The 20,631-nt window shown below is 42.1% G+C and overlaps 1 protein-coding gene across 1 annotated transcript in view; it reads right to left on the bottom strand.

Annotated features, from left to right (window-relative positions):
- LOC119166853 (dihydrolipoyllysine-residue succinyltransferase component of 2-oxoglutarate dehydrogenase complex, mitochondrial) overlaps positions 1-20,631 on the bottom strand; it is a 49,085-nt gene continuing 28,454 nt past the window's right edge. The window contains exons 10-18 of the mRNA XM_037418226.2: positions 17,798-17,906; positions 16,143-16,292; positions 14,654-14,763; positions 8,833-8,930; positions 7,411-7,541; positions 5,133-5,200; positions 4,290-4,541; positions 1,551-1,747; positions 1-443 (exon numbers count right to left, since the gene is read on the bottom strand). Coding sequence (XP_037274123.2) covers positions 1,613-1,747; positions 4,290-4,541; positions 5,133-5,200; positions 7,411-7,541; positions 8,833-8,930; positions 14,654-14,763; positions 16,143-16,292; positions 17,798-17,906 — 1,053 coding nt within the window. The 3' untranslated portion in view covers positions 1-443; positions 1,551-1,612. The remainder of the gene's footprint in view (positions 444-1,550; positions 1,748-4,289; positions 4,542-5,132; positions 5,201-7,410; positions 7,542-8,832; positions 8,931-14,653; positions 14,764-16,142; positions 16,293-17,797; positions 17,907-20,631) is intronic.

Below are 20,631 nucleotides of genomic sequence, written 5' to 3'. Positions count from 1 at the left end.
AAAGCTTTGTAACATGGTTTAATGAATCGTGCCCTTTTATCTCAAAACTGGCAAGAGTGATAAAAGGTAAAAACAAAAACAAACTCTTTTTCCAGTTTTTTTTTTTCTTCAAGAAGACTGCTTTCGAAACATTCTAGTAAAAGCAATCAATAAACAATCATACAAAGACGTCTCTTTGCGAGTAGTAGCTTTCTGCATTAGTGAGGGTGATATCTGCTTACCAGATGGCAAAAAAATAATAAGAAGCTGCTAGCCTGTACACGAACGAAAAGCAATAACACCAGGGCTGCAGCGCCGCTTGTTGTGGGCCGTGCCCACTTCTTACTATGCCTAGCTTCCGTATGTCTTTCCTCAAAACGGTTGTAAAAACCTAAATTAAAAATCGTCGAGACATTGAAGAGCGCTTTCTCAAGTACAGTCCATTGTGGTGAGGCAGGCTTCCCCTGTAAATACAAAGAGTGAGAGAAAAACAAGAATTATGTGCTCAGTTTGTAATACTAAGCAGCTAAGTACACTAGAATATCACCTACACATTTGCCACTTATATAGCTTGCCTTATATAACATTTACTTCCGATATAATGCATAATGATAAGATGCCATATTGGGTTTGAAGAAGTAGTAAAAACACATTTATAAGGAATCATTGGACACAACAAAGCTATTTTTGCACAAGATGTGGTTTAGTACATTCTAATGAGCTCTGGTTGTGTTTTGAATTTCTACGAGCTTTAGATGGGTCATTAGGACACAGCACTATGAAAAAGTTTGTCAATACTAGAATATGAGAAATCTATCGAAGTTTAAGCAGCATGTAATTAATTAATTATTTGATATGTGAGATTTAACGTCCCAAAACCACCATATGATTATGAGAAATGCCCTAGTGGAGGGCTCTGGGAACGTTGACGACCTGGGGTTCTTTAACGTGCTCCCAAATCTGAACACATGGGCCTACAGCAGTTTCGCCTTCATCAAAAATGCAGGTGCCACAGCCGAGATTTGATCCCGCGACCTGCAGGTCAGCAACTGAGTACCTTAGCCACTAGACCACCGCAGCAGGGCAAGCAGCATGTAGCCTCGGCTTGACCAAGGATCTTATTCACATATAAGTTAATGACATGCTCCCTGAAACCGTAAATTGTAGCCACAGAAGGTAGCTGCATGCAACACATAAGTAAAGAGCCAATTTGAGCATGTTTTTTTTACATTCTACACTTCCCTCTGGAACTCCTGTGCCATGACTGAATTTATGATTTCGTTAAAATGTTGTATGTTCAGAACATATTAAAACAGAAGCATGAATTTTTTTTGTACATTGTTACTTCTGGATTACCTTTTTGCACTATTGAACGGAATTTCATAACGTACAACTTTCAGAATTGTGCTGTCGTCTACCAAATCTTATGGTGAGTTCATGTTTTCGAGCTCATTTTAGATACTTTCTGTTCACTTCCCATAACACTACTGTACATTGTACCTTGACAGGGAAAAAAAATTAATTGAAGTGAACCTTGCACAGTAAGTGACCACAGATAGCAAGCTACTTACGCGTTTAATTCTATCTAAACAATTCTGCGTTGGGTGCATCGAGGTGGGGCTTCGACTCAGTGCTAGACATCCAGCATAAGCACGGCAGGGTCCTCAACGGCGGACTTGACCTTCTTGAGGAACGTGACAGCTTCCCTGCCGTCGATGAGCCGGTGGTCGTAGGTCAGGCAGATGTACATCATGGGCCGGATCTCGATCTGTGATAACGGGCAGGCGATTCACAGCTGAGATGGTGAGAGTGCATCGCTGGAGTCACTGAGACGTGACATCGTTCATCAAAAGAAACAGGGGGCAAGATCTTATGGCTTTTCGTTTTGTCAGGAAGTAATATTCGACACGTACAGTTCAATTCTCAAACACCATTGATAAAGGACATTTTATAATATAGCTCTCTGTAAAAGTCCACCTGCAAGTCTGTAAGTGTAAAGACTATAAAGCAGAAACAAAGGTAGCATACGCTATCTTGAATCACCCCTACACTTGCACTAGTTTCTCTTCAAGGTTTGTCAATGTGAGTATACAGCTAGGGATGACACCAGATGCAGCATTAATTGTTACCCATAAAATCTTTAAGGTGTTTTTAATATCCTTCAAGCTAACATTACCAACGGCAAGGTTTCAAGTACAATTTATTAAATGTGGTGACAGAGAAATAAACTACGTACAAGATGAGATCCCAGCAAGCTATAAATAACGGGGTCGCGCATTTTACCTGTACAGATTGTCTGAGAGGTGAATGGAGAGGACATGAAGCATGGGCATTTGCAGTCATTGCATCAGTGCATTACTATCACCGTTAGCCTATTTTGTGTCTTCTGCATGACAAAAACCTCTCTTTTGAGCTGTTGCTTCTCCTGCCTTTAAAGGGAACTGCAGTAAAATTAATGTATCAGTTTAAACTCCATTTTTTTTTACCTTTGAAATCACAGGTTTAATATTGTACTATTTTTCCCGAAATTACAATGGGAGCTGAACAGCATCATGACCTGGCTATGTTGTAAAAACGTATTCCCAAAGCTCACCACGTTAAATTACTGGCTCCTTTAGAAAATGCAGTAGTCTGGTAACCACAGACTTTACACAACTTGTTTAAAATTACCTTCAAATTACCTAGTGTGCGAGCTTTAAGGCACTATTTATGCACATGTTTTCTTTTTTTTCGCAGATTTATTTTCACCACCAACATCATCATCCTGACTATGACCACCGCAGGGCAAAGTCCTCTCCCATGTTCCGCCAATCAACCCTTCCTGTGCCTCTGCCATGTTATACCTGCAAATTTCTTAAGCTCATTGGCCCACCAAACATTCTGTCTTCCTCTCGTGCATTTGCCTTCTCTGGGAATCCAGTCAGTTATCTTTAAGGAGTAGCAATTATCCAGCCTACGCGTCACATGCGCGGTCCATGTCCATTTCTTCTTCTTGATTTCAGCTATCTATGATGATACCCTTAACCCCCATTTGTTCCCTGACCCACTCAGCTCACTTCCTGTCTCTTATGGTTAGTTACACGAGTCATTTCTCTCTCCATTGCTCAATGGGTCATGCTCAATCTAAGTGTGGGCTCTTTGTGGGCTTCCAGCTTTCTGCTCCATAGTTAAGTACCAGTAAGATGCAGCTATGTTATATGTTCCTCTTGAAAAAGATAGTGGCAATCTACCATTCATGATTTGAGAGTGCTTGCCGAATGTGTTCCACCTCACCCGAATTCTTCTCGCCATTTCAATCTCGTGGTTCGGCTCCACGGTTAGTACCTGTCCCAAGTAGACGTATTCCTTCACAACTTTCAATGCCTCGCTATTATTAGCAGAGCACTGTTGTCTCTCGAGAGTGTTGCACATTAGTTTAGTTTTATGCATACATATTATTTTCACACATTTTTTGGCTCACCAACTTGCAATCTTGCAGCAAGCGGTTCCTGGTATTGCAGAAGTGTAACTAAACAGTTTTCATTAGAGACCGTTTATCCTTTTGAGACATGCATTATGATATACCCTGTATAAACATGCGAAATTGATATATTTTCATGCCAAAGTTTTCAAGACCAACCAAAATTAAAGCAAGCGGATGTGTTAGAATTAAACTATGGCTATTTTATAGCAATCAAATGTAGTTAGACATTAAATTATTACCTAATTAATGTACAGTCAGTCATGCTATATTCCTTTATGAACCCAAAGCAACAATGCTCTCAAATTACATGCAATAGTTATGGGCTGGCAGCAAGCACTCCTAAAAGGGAAAAAAATATATATATTTAGAAATTTCTGACGAAACACCCCTATCCAACACCTTATTAGACATGATACTGCCTTTTTCAAAGCATTCATGTGTAACCATGTAATTCAACAGGAACTGACAAAAAGGACCTTTAGGCCAGGAGAATCTTTCATTTACTATTCCAGTAAATTTAAAAGAAACTTGAAGAGACCAGGCAAACATGGTCCTGTTTGCAAACAAGGACCAGGAAAACAGGAGCTCTGTTTAATGAGAGCTGAAAGGGGTCAGAAATCAAGTACAAAACCAAACATGTTCGAGACAGTTATTCCATTTAGGCAGCAATTCCGTTAATGAGATTTCAGTTTTCTGAAAGCCTACAGTAGTTCATTGTTCGTGGTATCGTCCTCGCCAATAGTACGCAGCAAAGGTAAGTCGTATCTCCACTTAAAGATGCCATGTTGCAAAGAGTTAGGCAAAATAACTATGAGCCAATTAAAGAAGGCAGACATCCCAAACCAACCTTTCCGCTGATGGCCACGGGCCGTTCGAAGATGGCGTGCATGCCGAGGATGGCCGACTGGGGCGGGTTGATGATGGGCGTGCCGAACATGGAGCCGAAGACACCACCATTGCTGATGGTGAAGGTGCCACCATCCATGTCCTCAACGGCCAGGCTTCCCGTGCGTGCCTTCTCGCCCAGCGCAAAGATGGCCTTTTCAATGTCGGCGTAGTTCATGCGCTCGCAGTTGCGAACTACAGGCACGACGAGGCCCTGAAAGAAGAACGTCGGAGGAGCTATTAAAACAATGTGTGTGAAAACAAGACAAAATGGTGTGATGGGGTTATTTTGTGTTGACATTATAATTACGATTAGAGATTAGTAAAAAAATTCTAGCCAGTTCCATGCTGTGAAAACCGTTGCACAGTGGAACTGTTGCTGCATTCTTCAGGCATTAAATCTTGATCTTAAGTTTTGGCAACACTTTAACGGGCATAATAATCATCATCATCATTCCAACTTAATCATTTCTTTATCCAGTCCTTCCTTTAGTTATGTGAGCTGCATGGCACTTACTACCACCACCACTGCTACCGACATTTCACCCTTTATGGGAATGCATACGAGTTTAGTGCACCTTTAGTGTGGCAATGATGTCGCTGTAATGACATAACTACATGATGTCATGAGACATATTATGTTGCCGCTGACGTTTTTGAATGATTTGTCCTGATGCTAACTACTTCAGAATTTTTTTTCCGCTAGAAGCCAGAGTGCGATATTGGCTACGGGCCACTAAAGACAAAAACAAAAAAAGAAATCGTAGATACTAATGCAAAAGATGCGTATCAGGCAAGAACGTACTTTTGGCGTTGAAACTGCCACACTGATGTCGATGTAGTCACGGTACACAATTTCTTGCTCGTCGATGACTGGAAACAGAGCCACACCATGTTAATGACAAGATGCCAAGATAACGGAGCTGAAAAATCACTATCACGTTCAACAAGGTACAAAAAGTGTACCTGTTTACTTACAAGGTCATTCCGGTAAAAGTGCTTTACAACTAATAGGTGATGCGATCGTCCGAAGCCACTCTTCTGCAGCTTCTGGAGCAGCTCTAAAACCTTGTTTCAGAGCAGCGTAACAACCTTTTGAAGCTGTTAACAAGCTTACATTTTAAAGAGCAACTGTTTGTTCCTAGGCTGCACCAGTTGTACCACATGCTTAACAGAATACTAGATTTACACACATGCAAGCATGTTAGAGTACATCAAAAGATGAAATCAAGTCACAAGTACTCATTTTTCTGTGGACAGCCCTAACTTTCTTAGGTCCAATGACCTCGGGCCACCTAAAATTTCTCTAAAATATACGTTATATTCGTAAGTGAATATGTCTTTTCTTGATGCTTGAGTTAGAGAACTGGAAGCACAAGCCATGTAAATTTTCCATACATTCTGTTTGCTACACAGAAAAAAAAAATAATCTGATGACGTTCGTGCTTTCAGAACAAGATTTGGGCATTCAGAGTGATACAGAGGCTAGGGATGCTTTATGAGGAAAGGCATTAGGATCCTTGTTCATGGGTGGTTATTAAAATACAGTTCCTAGTAGTTGGCCTTTTACGGCTGAAATCTGATTCATGCTACATGAAATTATCAGTGCACGTTAAAGAACAGATGGTCGAAATTTCCAGAGAACTCCACTACGGGGTCTCTCATAATCCTATTGTGGTTTTAGAACGTTAAAACCCACGTATTATAGTTAAATTTGTCATAATGGGAGGCTTCATAACTAATCTTGACAAGATCTGAAGCATGACCTGCTGCTGCTGCCAAGAAACTGAACTAAGGCACTTGGATGTTGGGATACTACGCTTCCTCAGAAAAATCCGAGGGTCCATTGCAGCGCGTGTGTCGATAAAGCCTGGTGATTGTATGATCAGACTGAACTTAGATATCAAGAAATCTGCGCAAACTTTCACGGAAGTATACACAACAAATAGTGCTACAATTTTTTGTAAAATAAACTACTATACGGAAATGGTCCATCGGAGAACATAGATATGCGTGCTTACTGCTATTAACAAAATAACTGCAGCAAAAAAACTTCGATATGAGTACGTATTACTTTTACATATTTTGGTTCGCAATAGATGACAGAAGCTATTTTATTGAACTTAATAATGTAATTTTGTGGTAAGGTCGATTAAAAAATAGAAAATTTTCTTTACGCTGCAAGGGCTAGTCTGAACTTCCTGGAAAGGTTGTGCCTAGCAAATACTTCAGAGTGCCTGCCAGTATGCTCGTATAATCAGCTAAAATCTAAGTGGTAGCCTAAATATGCTTTGCAAACATGTACAATCTTCTTTTTTTCCCCAAAAGATGATAAGAATGTCTTCGTGCAGTACGATGCAAATTATGAGTTTTACAAAAAACGTAGCAGGATGCAGCATGTGTCATCTCGTGGGTAAGTTTGGTGCTGTCACATAATTATCTATCAAAAATGAAAGCGTAGGACGGTTCAGTCTTCTGTATATTTTAAGTGGGTATATTGAATGCTGGTACAAAAAATATATTGCAAAATGTTTCCCTGTTTAACGATGGGGGCATGATTTACTTCCCAATTGTATGCACAATTTATGTGCTTCTTTCAAGTTGAACCACCATAGCTAATGTAAAAAAACGAAAACAACAGAAAACTATCACTAGCATAGGCGTGCGCAGGAAGGAGGCAAGGAAGGTGCCTCCACCCCGTCACCTAAGGGGGCGCGAAATCGGCCCCACACATTGAAATAATAAGGAGGGGGACGTAGCAGCTTGGAGGGGGTGGAGGGCAGAAAGTCAGCCCCATACACTGACATAATAAGGAGGGGAGCACTCCGATGAACCTTCACCCCGCCGCCCTGAAGGCGAAACCCTGCACATGCTTATGATCACCAGTATAAAAATGTTGAATTTTAAATTGACCTTAGAAATTTCACTATCATAGAAAGACTCCTTTAGCAACACTGAGGATACATTGAGCAGATCTCACAATTGTCGCTACAGCCGCACAACCTGTTTCATATTTTCCTTTATCAATTCTCTGCATAAGCTGTGCATATTTTTAAAAACTTGTTTAGTCAATCAGCACTTACCTGCATTGACGATCGGCTGGTCTTGCAGGGCAAATGCGGCAGCCTTGACGAATGGCGACATAAAGCCCAGCTTGACGCCGTGCTTCTTGGTGAAGGCATCCTTGTACTTGTTCCTCATCTGAATGACGCTCCTGAGCAACAGTATGTACGCCACATTGTAACGGGAGTGACTTCACTCATCCACTTCACTTGAATACCTTAAAAGACCCTGGTTAAGGGGTATTACATAAGGGGTCAGTTAACAGATATATGTTACAGAGAGCGGTCTTCATGGTGAGCAATAGTACACAGTCCGCAAAAGTTGATCAACATGTAATGGCTGCAATGTCACAGGGAAGGCCATTCCAGTCCCCTGCTGTGCGAAGAAAAAAATGTGGCAGCAAAAGTAGTCGCCCGAGCACGTACGCGTGCGATTGAACAAAAATGGGTCGTGCGGTGGCATATGCATGTCGGTCGGATGATGCAGGGTGCTTGAATGAGAGATCTTTGATAGAATTTAAGAAGCAAATGGAGACTGGCCATGCGGCGACACACACACAGAGATTAGCAACATCAGTTGAATGTTTAGGGATGTTGTACGAGTATGAAGAATGAATAAAGCTAGCTGCACGATTTTGTACCGATTCTGGTTCGTTAATTTGTGCTTGGTGCGGGCTCCGGACGAGTGCAGCATATTCTAGTTTAGATATGATGAGGGATTTGTATGTCAGAAGATTTACGTCTAATGGTGCATGATGACTGATTGATATAACGATTGATATGTGCGGTTTAATGTCTCAAAACCACTATATGGTTATGTGAGACGCCATAGTGGAGGGCTCTGGAAATTTCGACCACCTGAGGTTCTTCAACGTGCACCCAAATCTGAGTGCATGGGCCTACAGCATTTTCACCTCCATCAAAAATGGGGCCGCCGCAGAAGGTATTCGATACTGCGACAATGGAGGTCAGCAGCCAAGTACCTTAGCCACTAGACCACCGTGGCGGTATAAACAGAAGTGAATTGATGTTTGTCTTTTAAGAGGAGATACTATGCTCGAGAACCTTTATAAAACGAAATTTTAGACCGTGGGGTTGTTTACTGGCTCTTTGACAACTGCCATGCAACCTGTAGGCTGTAGCAAAGGGCAAGGCAATGTCAAAGCCTTTGGTTCAGTGGTCACCTGCCAAAATGGTGGACATGCGAAATAATCACTTCTTGCTGCGGTGCCAAGTTCTGGGTGTGGTAATTACATAAGTAAGAAAAAAAGCAACAGAAATCTACAAGGAAATTCAGAGATTACATTAAGGAACGCGCCACAACTTTTTTTCTCTGCCAACAAATGGACCGTTTGCTAGCCTATCTGGCTTGCTTGGATATATTGTGAGAGGACAGCTCTAGTAGCAACCCTTCAACTGCAAAACAGAAATAGAGGTGCTTACGTCATGTCAACCTCGTTGAACGTAGTCAGCATGGCGTATGTATTTTGTGCGTCCTTCAGACGCTGTGCGATCCTTTGCCGCATTCGGTTCATTTTCACCTGTGCAAAAACAGGAGGGATGGGTCAGATCGACAAGAACAGCATGGCACAACCAGATGGTTGCACAGCACAGAGCGATTTTTTGAGAATTGCAGATAGCTTCACCAGAGGCTGTGTTTCCATTCCGGACAGCATCGTAAACAGGCTACGCTGACAGCTTAGAAGACCGCATCGAGTCAATGTTGTCAGTGAAACAAAACACGTCTAAAAGACGTCTATGTGACCTGATGCCCCCTTGCATCCTGAAGAAGAAGCCAACAGAAAACAAATGTAACTGTTAATTTTGTAGCTTCTTTTGTGTTCCTGAACAATTGACCTGTATGGAAAATTTAAAGTACTAGCTAACATTGAGCGCCTGCAAAAGCGTCTGCTTGTGCGCAGACGACCACATGAGCAGAATTCGAGCTATCCGACAATTTCGCTGAGCCCCCATCTAGTTTGGACAGCAAAACAGCCTACATCGTATCTGTCTCCGATGCTGTCTTCTGGAAGCTGTCTATTTTTCCGGCTACGTGATAATTGAAAGGGATTTAAATCTGGTTACAAGCAGCTTGTAGTAAATTATAGACCAATATCTCTTATTTTGACTTGCTGTAAGCTTCTTCAGCCCACTATTCACAAGCATATTGTACAGCATTTAACTTTCCACAATTTTCTCTCACAAAGCCAGCACGGCTTTCGCTCTGGTTTCTCATTGAGTTTGCACACGACATAGCTTGTACACTCAATAGTCACGATCAACTAGACGCCATTTTCATTGATTATTCAAAAGCTTTTGACATGGTCTGCCACGAAAGCTTCTATGTAAACTGCGAGCAATAATAAAAAGGTCTAAATGAATAGACTGTGTGAACTGGGTGAAGAAAACTGTGTATTAGCATGATATTTGAACTGGTTTCAGTGTGTTATTATGTTTTTTTCTTTCCCGTATTATTACTTTTTGGGTACTGTTCTGTATTATTATTTTATTTTTCGCTGCAGAACTTTGTGATATGGAGTAGCCGAGGCAATAGGCACCTCAACCTCTCCACAGCAAAACAGTTAAAACAGAACAGAACAGACTGGATCACTGACTATCTACACTTAAGATCTCAGTTCGTTACTTTTAATCGCACGCATTATTCATCGCTAACAGTCACATCTGGAGTGCTTCAGGGTTCAGTGCTCGGACCTCTGTTATTTGTCATTTTCATTAATGATGTAGTAAGTGTTATTAATAACACCAACGTCAAGTTGCGCCTATATGCAGATAACTGTGTCCTCTATCGCATTGTTACTGATGCTAGTGATCAACAAGAATTAAACAAGGTATTTTCAATGTTCTGCGATTGGAGTGATAGGTGGCAAATGAAAATAAATTTTACCAAAACAGTTGCCATGACTTTTGGTAACAAAAAGAAGCCGCTGAAATACTCTTACAATGCCAATGGTAGTTACTTGTCCCAAGTTAGTGATTTCAAATATCTGGGTGTCATTTTTTCACATAACCTAAAAGGGCATGCCCATATCAACCGTATCTCTGCAAAAGCGCTTCGAAAACTTGGTTATATAGAGCGAACTTTAAAAAAATACAACGTTGGAATGTAAGCTGACTGCCTACAAATCACTAGTTCGTCCGATAATAGATTACGCTTCAACTGTATGGTCTCCTCACCTCACGTGTGACATATTGCAGCTAGAATCAATCCAGAAAAAAGCTATCAGATTCATCTTCGGTCATTATGATCGCAGCTTCTCACCTTCATCACATGCTCACATCCTATCGTTGCAGACTTTGCAACATAGGTGCAAACGTGAACGCGTAATTCTGCTGCACAAGATCGTCCACACCCCATCCGGTATTCAGGCACCTTTCGTTTTTGTACCCGCTAATACACATATCACTATAAAAACCCACAGACTGAACATTATTCCTTTCAGTACACATATTGACTGTTTTCGATTTTCGTTTTTTCCATTCACTATTGAAACCTGGAACAACTTGGATGGTTCGCTTCGCGCATTGTCTCATGATGAGTTCGTTGAAAAACTACGAATACCCATCTTGTTTTAATCTGTTTGCATTTACTTAGCAGTTGTCTTTTTTCTGTATTTCCATCAACATCTGTACTCGCACCTTATGAAAGATTTTGTTGTACAGCTATGTAAGCACATCATATCTTCATGTGTTTGTATAATTTTAGGGTTTATTTCTTTTGTTGTTTGTACTAAAATATGTACCCACTCCTGCTATGTCTCGAAATCGAGACAGCAGTATGTATAAATAAATAAATAAACTAAAGATAACTGCTGTCCACTTAACTGTCTAAGGTGAGTATTGAAACACACACAGAGTGTGCTTAAGAGTGAGTAGAAAAAAAAAGAACGGATCTCTGTTAAAACCGTCCCCAAGGAACCTTTTTTTTTTAATTTTTGTGACTTACAAATGCAACCAATTGTAGAAACTGAGCAGATACACTGTAGTGCTGCAGATACGCTGAAGTGTGATGATGTGGGTTGAATATTTAGCCACGGCTTATGCATATTGATGAGAATAAATTGACAAGGCACCCGAGTGCTTCTAAATTAAGGTGCACATTATAGAACCCCAGGCAGTCAAAATTAACGTGGGCTACTCCCCCATGATGAGCCTCACAATCACACCAAAACTGAATATACGAACAGCGCAGCTTAAAAGTAGTTACAGTGTAACTACGGAAGCAAAGAAACAAGGATAGAAAAGAGTTCTGGAAACAATGTCAGCAAAACTCTTGTTGATTGAACAAATACATAGCTTAATAATGATCGAGAAATGCAATCTCTTTCCGCAATAGCGCAAATGATGGGAAACTTACACATGCACCGTCAAACTTACTTATGTGACAGTCTTCCATTATCTCACGCGTGGCTTGCGAGTGGTGCTTGCCTATGAAACTTTCCGAAGTTTCCACGCTTCATCACACCATAGTTTTGGCACACAAAGCCCCATATAGATTACAACCCTTTCATTATCCTTTTCGTGGGACTATGAAAAAAAAAAGATGCAATAAGCAGGGAACGGATAATAGTAAAAATGATTGTAGAGCTTTAATGTCCTAAAACCACGATATGATTATGAGGAACGCTGTAGTAGTTGGCTCTGGAAATTTCAACCTCATCTGCTTCTTTAACATGTACCTGAATCTGAAAATGCGGGCTGAAAGCATTTTTGCTTGCAATGAAAATGCGCCCATCACTCATCATCATCATCAGCCTGACTACATCCACTGCAAGACAAAGGCCTCTCCCATGTTCCGCCAGTTAACCCGGTCCTGTGCTTGCTGCTGCCAGTTTATACCCACAAACTTCTTAATCTCATCTGCCCACCAAACCTTCTGTCTTCCCTTAAACCGCTTGAATTCTCTGGGAATCCAGTTAGTTACCCTTAATGACCAGCAGTTATCCTGTCAACGCGCTACATGCCCGGCCCATGTCCATTTCCTCTTCTTGATTTCAACTATGATGTCCTTAACCCCCGTTTGTTCTCTAATCCACTCCGCTCTCTTCTTGTCTCTCAAGGTTGGACCTACCATTTTTCTTTCCCTTGCTCGCCGCGTCGTCCTCAGCTTAAGCTGAACCCTCTTTGTGAGTCTCCAGGTTTCTGCTCCGTAGCTAAGTACCGGCAGGATACAGCTGTTATATACCTTCCTCTTGAGAAAGATTCGATCCCACACCCTTTGAGCCAGCAGTCAAGTACCATAACTACCAGCGAGCGGCATTTATAATGCAAACATGCAGTGAAAATCAGTAAAAAGTGTCGCTGGATAACAAACACAATATACTAAACCCTTAAAGAGATACTGAACAAAATTTTGAAAACACTACGAAAACACTCAAGTTCAACTGGGATAATGCAACTGTTGCTATAAACAGAGCTTATTCCACGCATTTTCAAGCAGAAGGCCGTATGTTTAGTGGAATGTGAGCGCGTGGTCGCTGCATGCAAGTGTGCTTAATGGTGGCCATGAATGCCACATTCACCAGCAAGAGGTGGGCAACCGGTGCACTCTCTCCCGCCTGACTACTTCCCTTTCTCCACATCTCCTCTCAAGAACAACACCGAGTGTGCCGAGCAGCGCTGAGCAGCGTCCCCTGTGGCGAGTTGATTGAGTGAAAGCTCGGAGCATTCGCCGACATCGCCGCCGGCGGTGGCTAGATAGACGTTGGTTTCGCTTGTGATGACAAATAATTCTGAATTGAATAAAGTGATGCTTGAAGTGTGCCATTTCTACAAGACAGCACCTGTTTTAAAACTGCTAGTGTGATTGCGAGCAGTGATGCAACGCTATTTCGCAGGTAAACACAGCGATGACGGCACCTCGGTGAGCCGGCCCGCTTCGCTTCCACCTTCATTCTTCACGTCGATGACGTTGAGAAAGTTAATGGCATTATATGCGAGTGCAAAGCTTAATTGTGCTGTCAAAAGAGTTTGCATGTGATTGCGAATGGCATATGCAACGACCGGCATCCACCATGCCTACCTATCGGTATGGTGATGGGGCGCTGTTGCCGCTGCTGCGATGTGCTCGTCGTTCACGAAGCCGTTTTATTGATTCTTTTTTAATAGAACGAAAAATGGGCGTGCAAAATGGTTTGTTTTGTGCTTCATTGCGAGGATACGAAGTCTTCTGAGTGTGCGTGCCGAGGCACCATGAGTAGGTGGAGCCTACGGCTGAGTGCTCGTTCGCCCCATCTGTGCCGATCTATGGTGCGCCGCCAGCTGGACCACCCGATGTGGCACGTCGCATCGTATATAAAATCATACTATCTGTCTCGGCCTTGATAGCGGTTCCATGAGTGACGAGAAAAATAGAGAGGACACCACCAGGCTTTACGGACTGCCATTTCACTAAGATGCCGAGCTTCAGCAACATTGAATAGCTCATCTCATAGTCGCTATCCTCAATGTGCTTAGAGCACAAAAGGCACGCTTTCAAGGCACCCACGTTGGTTGCGATGGGTGCGCAGCATGAATCCGTATATACTTAGATGCTTTGGCTCTGTGTGAAAGGCATGACATGGCTTGTCTCTCCCGACGCAGCTTTAACCATACTCTAGCGCAGAGCAGTGCAGAGCAGCGTTGAGGTGTTCTGCAGGGTGCTTCACCGTTCACATTACGTAGCAGCACAAAACACTAATGGTACATTTGTAGACGACACAAGCTCTGCTTGAGAAAAATATAGGGCAAAGAGCTACAGCATGGTTATGGCGTCGTTGGCTGCTGGTCATCAGCTGGCTTAAACACGTTTTGAGAGAGATACGCAGAAGTGGGTGGCTGGGGTTACGAAGCCACCATAGCTGGGGCCGCTGCTGTATAGTGTACTAGAATATACCGGTATATTCTAGTACATTGTAGCTGCAATCGCCGGGGGTGGCGACTTGCAATGTTGATTGGTAAGCAACTGTGCAGTGAGCGGGGTTGGAGTGTCAGTATATTCGGTGCGTGTCGCGTAACTTCCTATCTACTGTATGGCGTAGCTGCTACACAGAATAATTGGCAGAAAATCCATTAAATTCATTATTTTCTGCTAGTCTCTGGCTGAAATAAAGTTTGTTTGGACACATTTCACACCCTAATCTTTCAACTGGGCCATTTCTCTCGGCGGAGAAAATTTCGTCCAGTATCTCTTTAATGAAAATTTCGCATTCTGTATATGTACTTTTGTTGCAGAGAGTACAGTTTCCTTTGAAAAATGGCTCCTTACTCTTTGTTCTGTTCTTGCTCCGACCCCTGGTGCTGCGGCTGCCGCTGCAGTGGCATGCGCACTGGGACCTGGCACTTGAATGCTGGACACCGGGATTGAGGCCATCGGTCCTACAAATATGGGAAGGGGAGTTATCATCAAGCTTGTGTACCCACAAAGGTTGTAAAGTGGGCTAGATTGTTGGTGAACATCATTACAGACCTACTTTGTGATGAGGTTCTTCGGAATATGTAAACTTTGCGGACTTTGTTGTGTCAATGACGACAATGTCGGTAATAAAATGGCTGGGCTGTTTTCAGTTCTTTTCCCCACTTTACGAAAACAACACACGAAAATAGGCACACAATAACGATGCTACACGAGGGCACAACGCAATACAACACAGAAAAACCCTGAAAAATCAGTGCACATGCCGAGTCCTATCAGGAGAGCGTCTCACCGATGAGTGCTTGGAGCTTATATGAGGTTCGTCTACATAGAGGAGGTGAAACACGGGAACGTTGGTACTGCAGGAATTCGGCAAACAGCAAGGCGACACTCAGATGTAGGCACGATGGAGCAGGTAGGTGCCGAAGACAGGGCCGACGAAGGCAGACTCGAACGCGCGGCCCAGGGGCCACAGCCAAGCACTCGGGCTAACGCCCGACAGTGGACCTGGTGGCTGCGGTAGCTTCCCACTGGCTCCGCAGACCGGCAAAGCTTCAGGTCAAGTGAAGCATGCCGCTCCGACTCTTGACCTCTGCCAGGCACTCGGGGAAATTACTACCGTGACGCTGGTGAACTGCCTCCACCTTGCTTCTGCCAGAACGAACCAAGAGCACCTTGCCAAGTGCCGTGGCACTCCTCGGGTTGACTCATCGGTTTCCCATTGGGGCTTCCTGGGTTGCCGTGTTCACAAGTCATTGGCCCCTCAGACCTCCATGGCAACTGCTGACTGTGCCACTTTCCTCTTATGTTGTTGATGTAGCGCCCTCGTGCCGATGTTCCTCGTCATTGTCTTCACCCTGTTTCGTTTGCCCGTGCACTGCTTGTCTTCTGGTTTTTAGGGTCGTGCACTTTTTGGAGGCACTCACTTAACGCGTGCACTGCATTCATAAAATGCATGCAATACATGTCTATGCTACTATTGGCCACTTGAACACTAGATATATAACAGAGTCTTGGTTTTTACCTGCCAGGGAGATATGAAGGTTCATTTCAAAGAACTTTTCTATCTCTCTGGAAGTTAAAAACCAGTTAGTGGAAATGAAACTGGGCACCAATTAGTACTATTGCTGGATACTATCTGTTAGTGACCAGGCATGTTTGGCTAGCGATTTAGCCATGCACATAGAAATAAAATTCAGTTAGTACAGTGATGTCTTTGCCCGTATTCTTCTTGTTCCTAATTTTCAGTTCCATCGCTTAAACCACTGTTAGTCATGAATGAACTAGTTCTGCTGAAAAGCATTTCGAACAGTGTTTCCTTTCATGAGCGTGCTTTGCTGACCTGAGGGCATTGCTGGCGTCGGAGGCGGCGCCGTTGGTATTGGTCCCGCTGATGCGGCTGGAGGTGGTGTGCTGGCCACTGGCATTGGTGCTGGAGCTGGCGTTGGTGCCGGAGCTGTTGTTCGTGCCGCGGCAGGTGCACCACCGGCACCTGAAAACAATGTTAAGGAATGAAAATGAGTTCTGCAGAGACCTGCCATTTAGCGGAAGGGTTAACAAAGGGAAAAATAGACAACCACCTGTTTGTGACATGAAGCTACAAGAAAAGCCTCCATGTTGCCGAAAAATTCTTCCTGGTCCTGGTATCGAACCCAGGACCAACGCTTATTTAGGGCGGTCGCTCTACCAACTGAGCTAACCAGGAAGTTGGCAATTGGCAGCATGAGAGTGAATTCATCAACAACCCGAATCACATTGACACAAGTAATGTAAATAAGTATTGTGGAAACCTGCAAGGTGGTGTAAGTGTTGAGGAAGGGAAAATAGCCAACCACCAATACAGACGGTTTTTCTCTAGGCTTTGTGCCACATACAGGTAGTTGTCTGTTTTTTGTTCGGTTGTCTTTTAGTGTTTCTGGTAGTTGTCTGTTAAGGAGTGGGAGATGGCAAAAAAGCGACTGTTACACCTAGCCAAAGTTGCTGTGAACGTAGCTTGCACCAATGTATGCAGCTACACCAATGTACCTAGTAGCACTAATTGCACTTGTTCGCATTATTTTCTGATTTACAACACCCCGAACCCCACACTTGCTACCTATGGTGCTGCCTCGTGTCATTGCTGCGCATGTTTGAACAAGAAGTGGCAGTCGATATGGTTGAATGAGCAAGTAGAGGAAGTGTTCCAAGGCCATCAAGCACAGTGGTGAAACTTCTTGACAGCACACTGCCCTCTTTGCCACACTCCCTCGCATAGATTTCAATAAGTGTAAAACAAAGTGCCTGGCCAACACAATATTGATTGATATAAACAACGTTCTTGAGGCAAAAGAGTCTGGCAGTAAGGTCATTCTATGCTATCCTACAAAAGTGTTGAAAGGCCATTTGAAAGTTCGCTTTAAAGAAACACTAGGGAGCAAAACGAGTTTTCGTGTATACTAATAAAGTACAATTTCACAATCCCAATAACACCACTCATGTGGGGACATGACACTTGGTAAACGAGAGAACACGTGAAAAGAAAATGTGGGTGGAGAAGCCACCTTGAAATTCCCGCACCAAACACTGTGAATTCACAGATCTTGAAGGCATATACTGGGTCCTATGTAGCCTCTAATCGATAAAAATGAAAAACGTCATCTGTGTGTGCCAGAGACCTTCCTAGCATACGAAGTTTCAGGATATTTCACCGAGCCACAAAAACGTGAAACAGACGAACAATAGACGTGTCACAAAAAAATTAAACATACATTTCCAAATTTTCTACGTCTCACACGGAGATTTTGACGCGAAAATTAAAGAAGAAACTTCCACCTCGATTTTCTCCACTAATAATGAATATATGATAGTGAAACACGAGGCATTAAAGTTTTCCGAGTGCAGTTGGTCGATCTAAATCAAGTCGTTGTTACACTTCAGTGACCCCTCAAGAAGTGTCAGCGCAGTGCCAATTGAAGCGAGCAACTTTTGTTGTAAAGGCGTGAAACGAGGGAGTCTCACCTCCGACCTGCAGCCTGAAGATGTCCTTGCCCGGCTGTACTGTGGTTCCATCCGGGGCCAGAATCTCTAGGAGGACTCCGCTGGCTGGGGCATGAATTGGCACTGAGGTCTGAAATAGTTCCTTTTGTTAAACTTTGAATATGCTAAAGGTGTTTGCTATAGATAAAGTACAGCACACAATTAAAAGGCTTACCCATCGTAGCTGTGTGCCACCTGATTCTGACCGTATTATCACAATGTGAGAATGTTCCTATTAAAATGTTTGTTTATTTGCGCACAACATCCCTAAGGGCCCTCTACAACAATACACTCAAACCTCGATATAAAGAAATATTGGTTATAACGAAGTAAATGAAGAAAGTGTTATGATATGTATAGTGTTATGAATATTCCTTTATAAAAATTTTTGAATATAATGAACTTATTTTTGTGTAAGATGCAAGTTTGTTATAATGAGGTTTAAACTTATTACATGGAGAGGTGGGTAGATTAAAAAAAGAAATGAAAATATAAAAAAAATCACAGCATATCCACGGAGTGAATGATGATAAGTGGGGCGAAACGTTCGTCAACCCGTCCGTTCGTTTGTTCTTGCTTCCGTCCATCCGTACGACTATTCATGCATCCGTACGTCTGTCTATGCGTCCGTCCACTCGTCAATCCGTGCGTCCATACATCGGCGCGGCCGTCCGTCCGCTAGTCTGTCTGTCCGCCTGTCCGTGCATCTGTCCGTGCGTTCGTCTAGTGAACACTCCAAGTACCGCCATCTCCAATCTCGCGTCCCCTGTGGCACATACTTTCTCTAGAACGGGTAAGTGCCACTGGTGGCTACATACACCAACGGAGGATGGACAGACCCGCACTCTAAGTAGCTTCACCACTAAAAGATCAATACAAGTGCACGAAATACAACTGCTAAACATGTGAGGGAAAAAAGAGTAAGATATATAAAACATGAAATAAATACATCATTGAACCAGGAACCTCAAGTATAGCCCAAATATGAAGTTTAGACATCTATAGTGATTACAATTAAGCTATTTGCAGATGACTACCTAATCTATTGTCCGGTATCATTCAGAGAAGATTAACTTAAAATCAATCAGTGCTTACAAACCTTAAACTTATGGTGTTCTAAATGGGGTATGGAAATCAACATTAACAAATCGACTTACACACACATTATAAAAAAGAAGGAAGTGCTTTCATATGCGTATAACATAGGTGATAATATGCTGGTGAAAGCATGTAGTTTTAAATACTTGGGCATAACTATAACAGATAAATTGAACTGGCGTACTCATATCGAAAACATCTGTCGGTCAGCATATCGAAAGTTAAGCTTCCTACAAAGAAAAATAGGCCAAACCACGAAAGATATCAAGCTGCTTGCCTACAAAACATATGTCCGTCCAAAGTTGGAATACGCTAGCGCTGTGTGGAGTCCACATCAAAGGGTTTTAAAAAATAAACTAGAACGCATTCAGAGAATGCCAGCTCGCTTTATCTGCTCAAAATATCGAAGAAAGGATTCTGTAACTGAAATGTTGAAGATATCCAAATTAGAAACGCTAGAATTAAGAAGGCGAAAACAGAGATTGAAAACGCTTTTCCAGATTTTACATGCAGGGGTGAAAATAAACAAAGATTATTATTTGACGTGCTCTTACAAAAGGTTTTCAAGAACAACACGCAGTACATTGATACAACCAATACGCATTCGAACAGATGTTTTCCCATTTTATTTTTTTCCTGATTCTATTAAAATGTGGAATGAATCACCGAATGATGTGGTGCGAAAAAGTACTTTTAGTGAATATGAGGTTGCTCTTGACAGGTATTTTGTTGAAAATGTATAAATTATTAGTGTTCATGTATTTGTTTCCTTATAAATGTTCCATATGTCATAAATATGTTGCAAATGTTATGAGTGAAAAGCACGCACTACTATGTGTCTTATACAAGTGTGCTATATCTTATGGAATCAATCTTACAAATGCTACTTAAATAATTATGTAATCTTGTGCACCCTCCCTGTAATGACCCTCAAGTGAGGGTTAACAGTATGACTAAATAAATGAATAAATAAATAAATAAAAAATACATTGTAGCAGTGGGTAGATGCAGCTTTACACTAAAATCACACTGATGCAAAACATGTTAATGCATACATAATAAAACAGGTAGTAATATCAATCTACATACAGTAGAGCCCTGTTAAAAGAAACCTGAAGAGACCAAGAAAATGTGTTTCATTTAACAGGAGTTTCGTTAACAAAGAGACATGCATGAGGGCAGAAATCAAGTAAAAAACCAATCATATTGGAGGCAGTCGTTCCAATTAAGCAGCGATATTGTTTAAGAGTTTCATCTGCTGAGAGTCTACAGCAATACTGTTTTCGTTTAACGAAGCTTGAAAACACTCATCTGGCCAAGGTAACTTTATGATAGAGAAAGACGTGGAAAACATTAAAAAAAACATAAGACAGCAGAAGTACCTGCCATTTGACACAAATACCCCCCATTTCAAATCCAATAATCTTTTAACCATTCTTTCGCACAATGCACAGATGTCAGTGTAATGCACCTAGTTGGCCACCCTTTTTTTCTTTATAAAACAAAGCACCTGAAGTTAAATTTGCTTTATCACCAGCAGTCTGTTTGGCTCTATTTGAATGTTTTGCATCTTTTGCAATCGAATAATAGGTTTCGCAATCCCACATGCATTACTGAAACTCTTGCAACATTAGCACGAGAAAATGTGGGAAAGTTAAAACGACTGAATGTGGCACTATTTACATGTAATTTATTCATTTTATTTACAAATACTGATG

Source organism: Rhipicephalus microplus, chromosome 6, assembly GCF_043290135.1.
Source record: "Rhipicephalus microplus isolate Deutch F79 chromosome 6, USDA_Rmic, whole genome shotgun sequence".
Lineage (NCBI taxonomy): Eukaryota > Metazoa > Arthropoda > Arachnida > Ixodida > Ixodidae > Rhipicephalus > Rhipicephalus microplus.
Note: the sequence above shows the minus strand (reverse complement) of the source record. Positions and strands in the feature narration are given on the sequence as shown.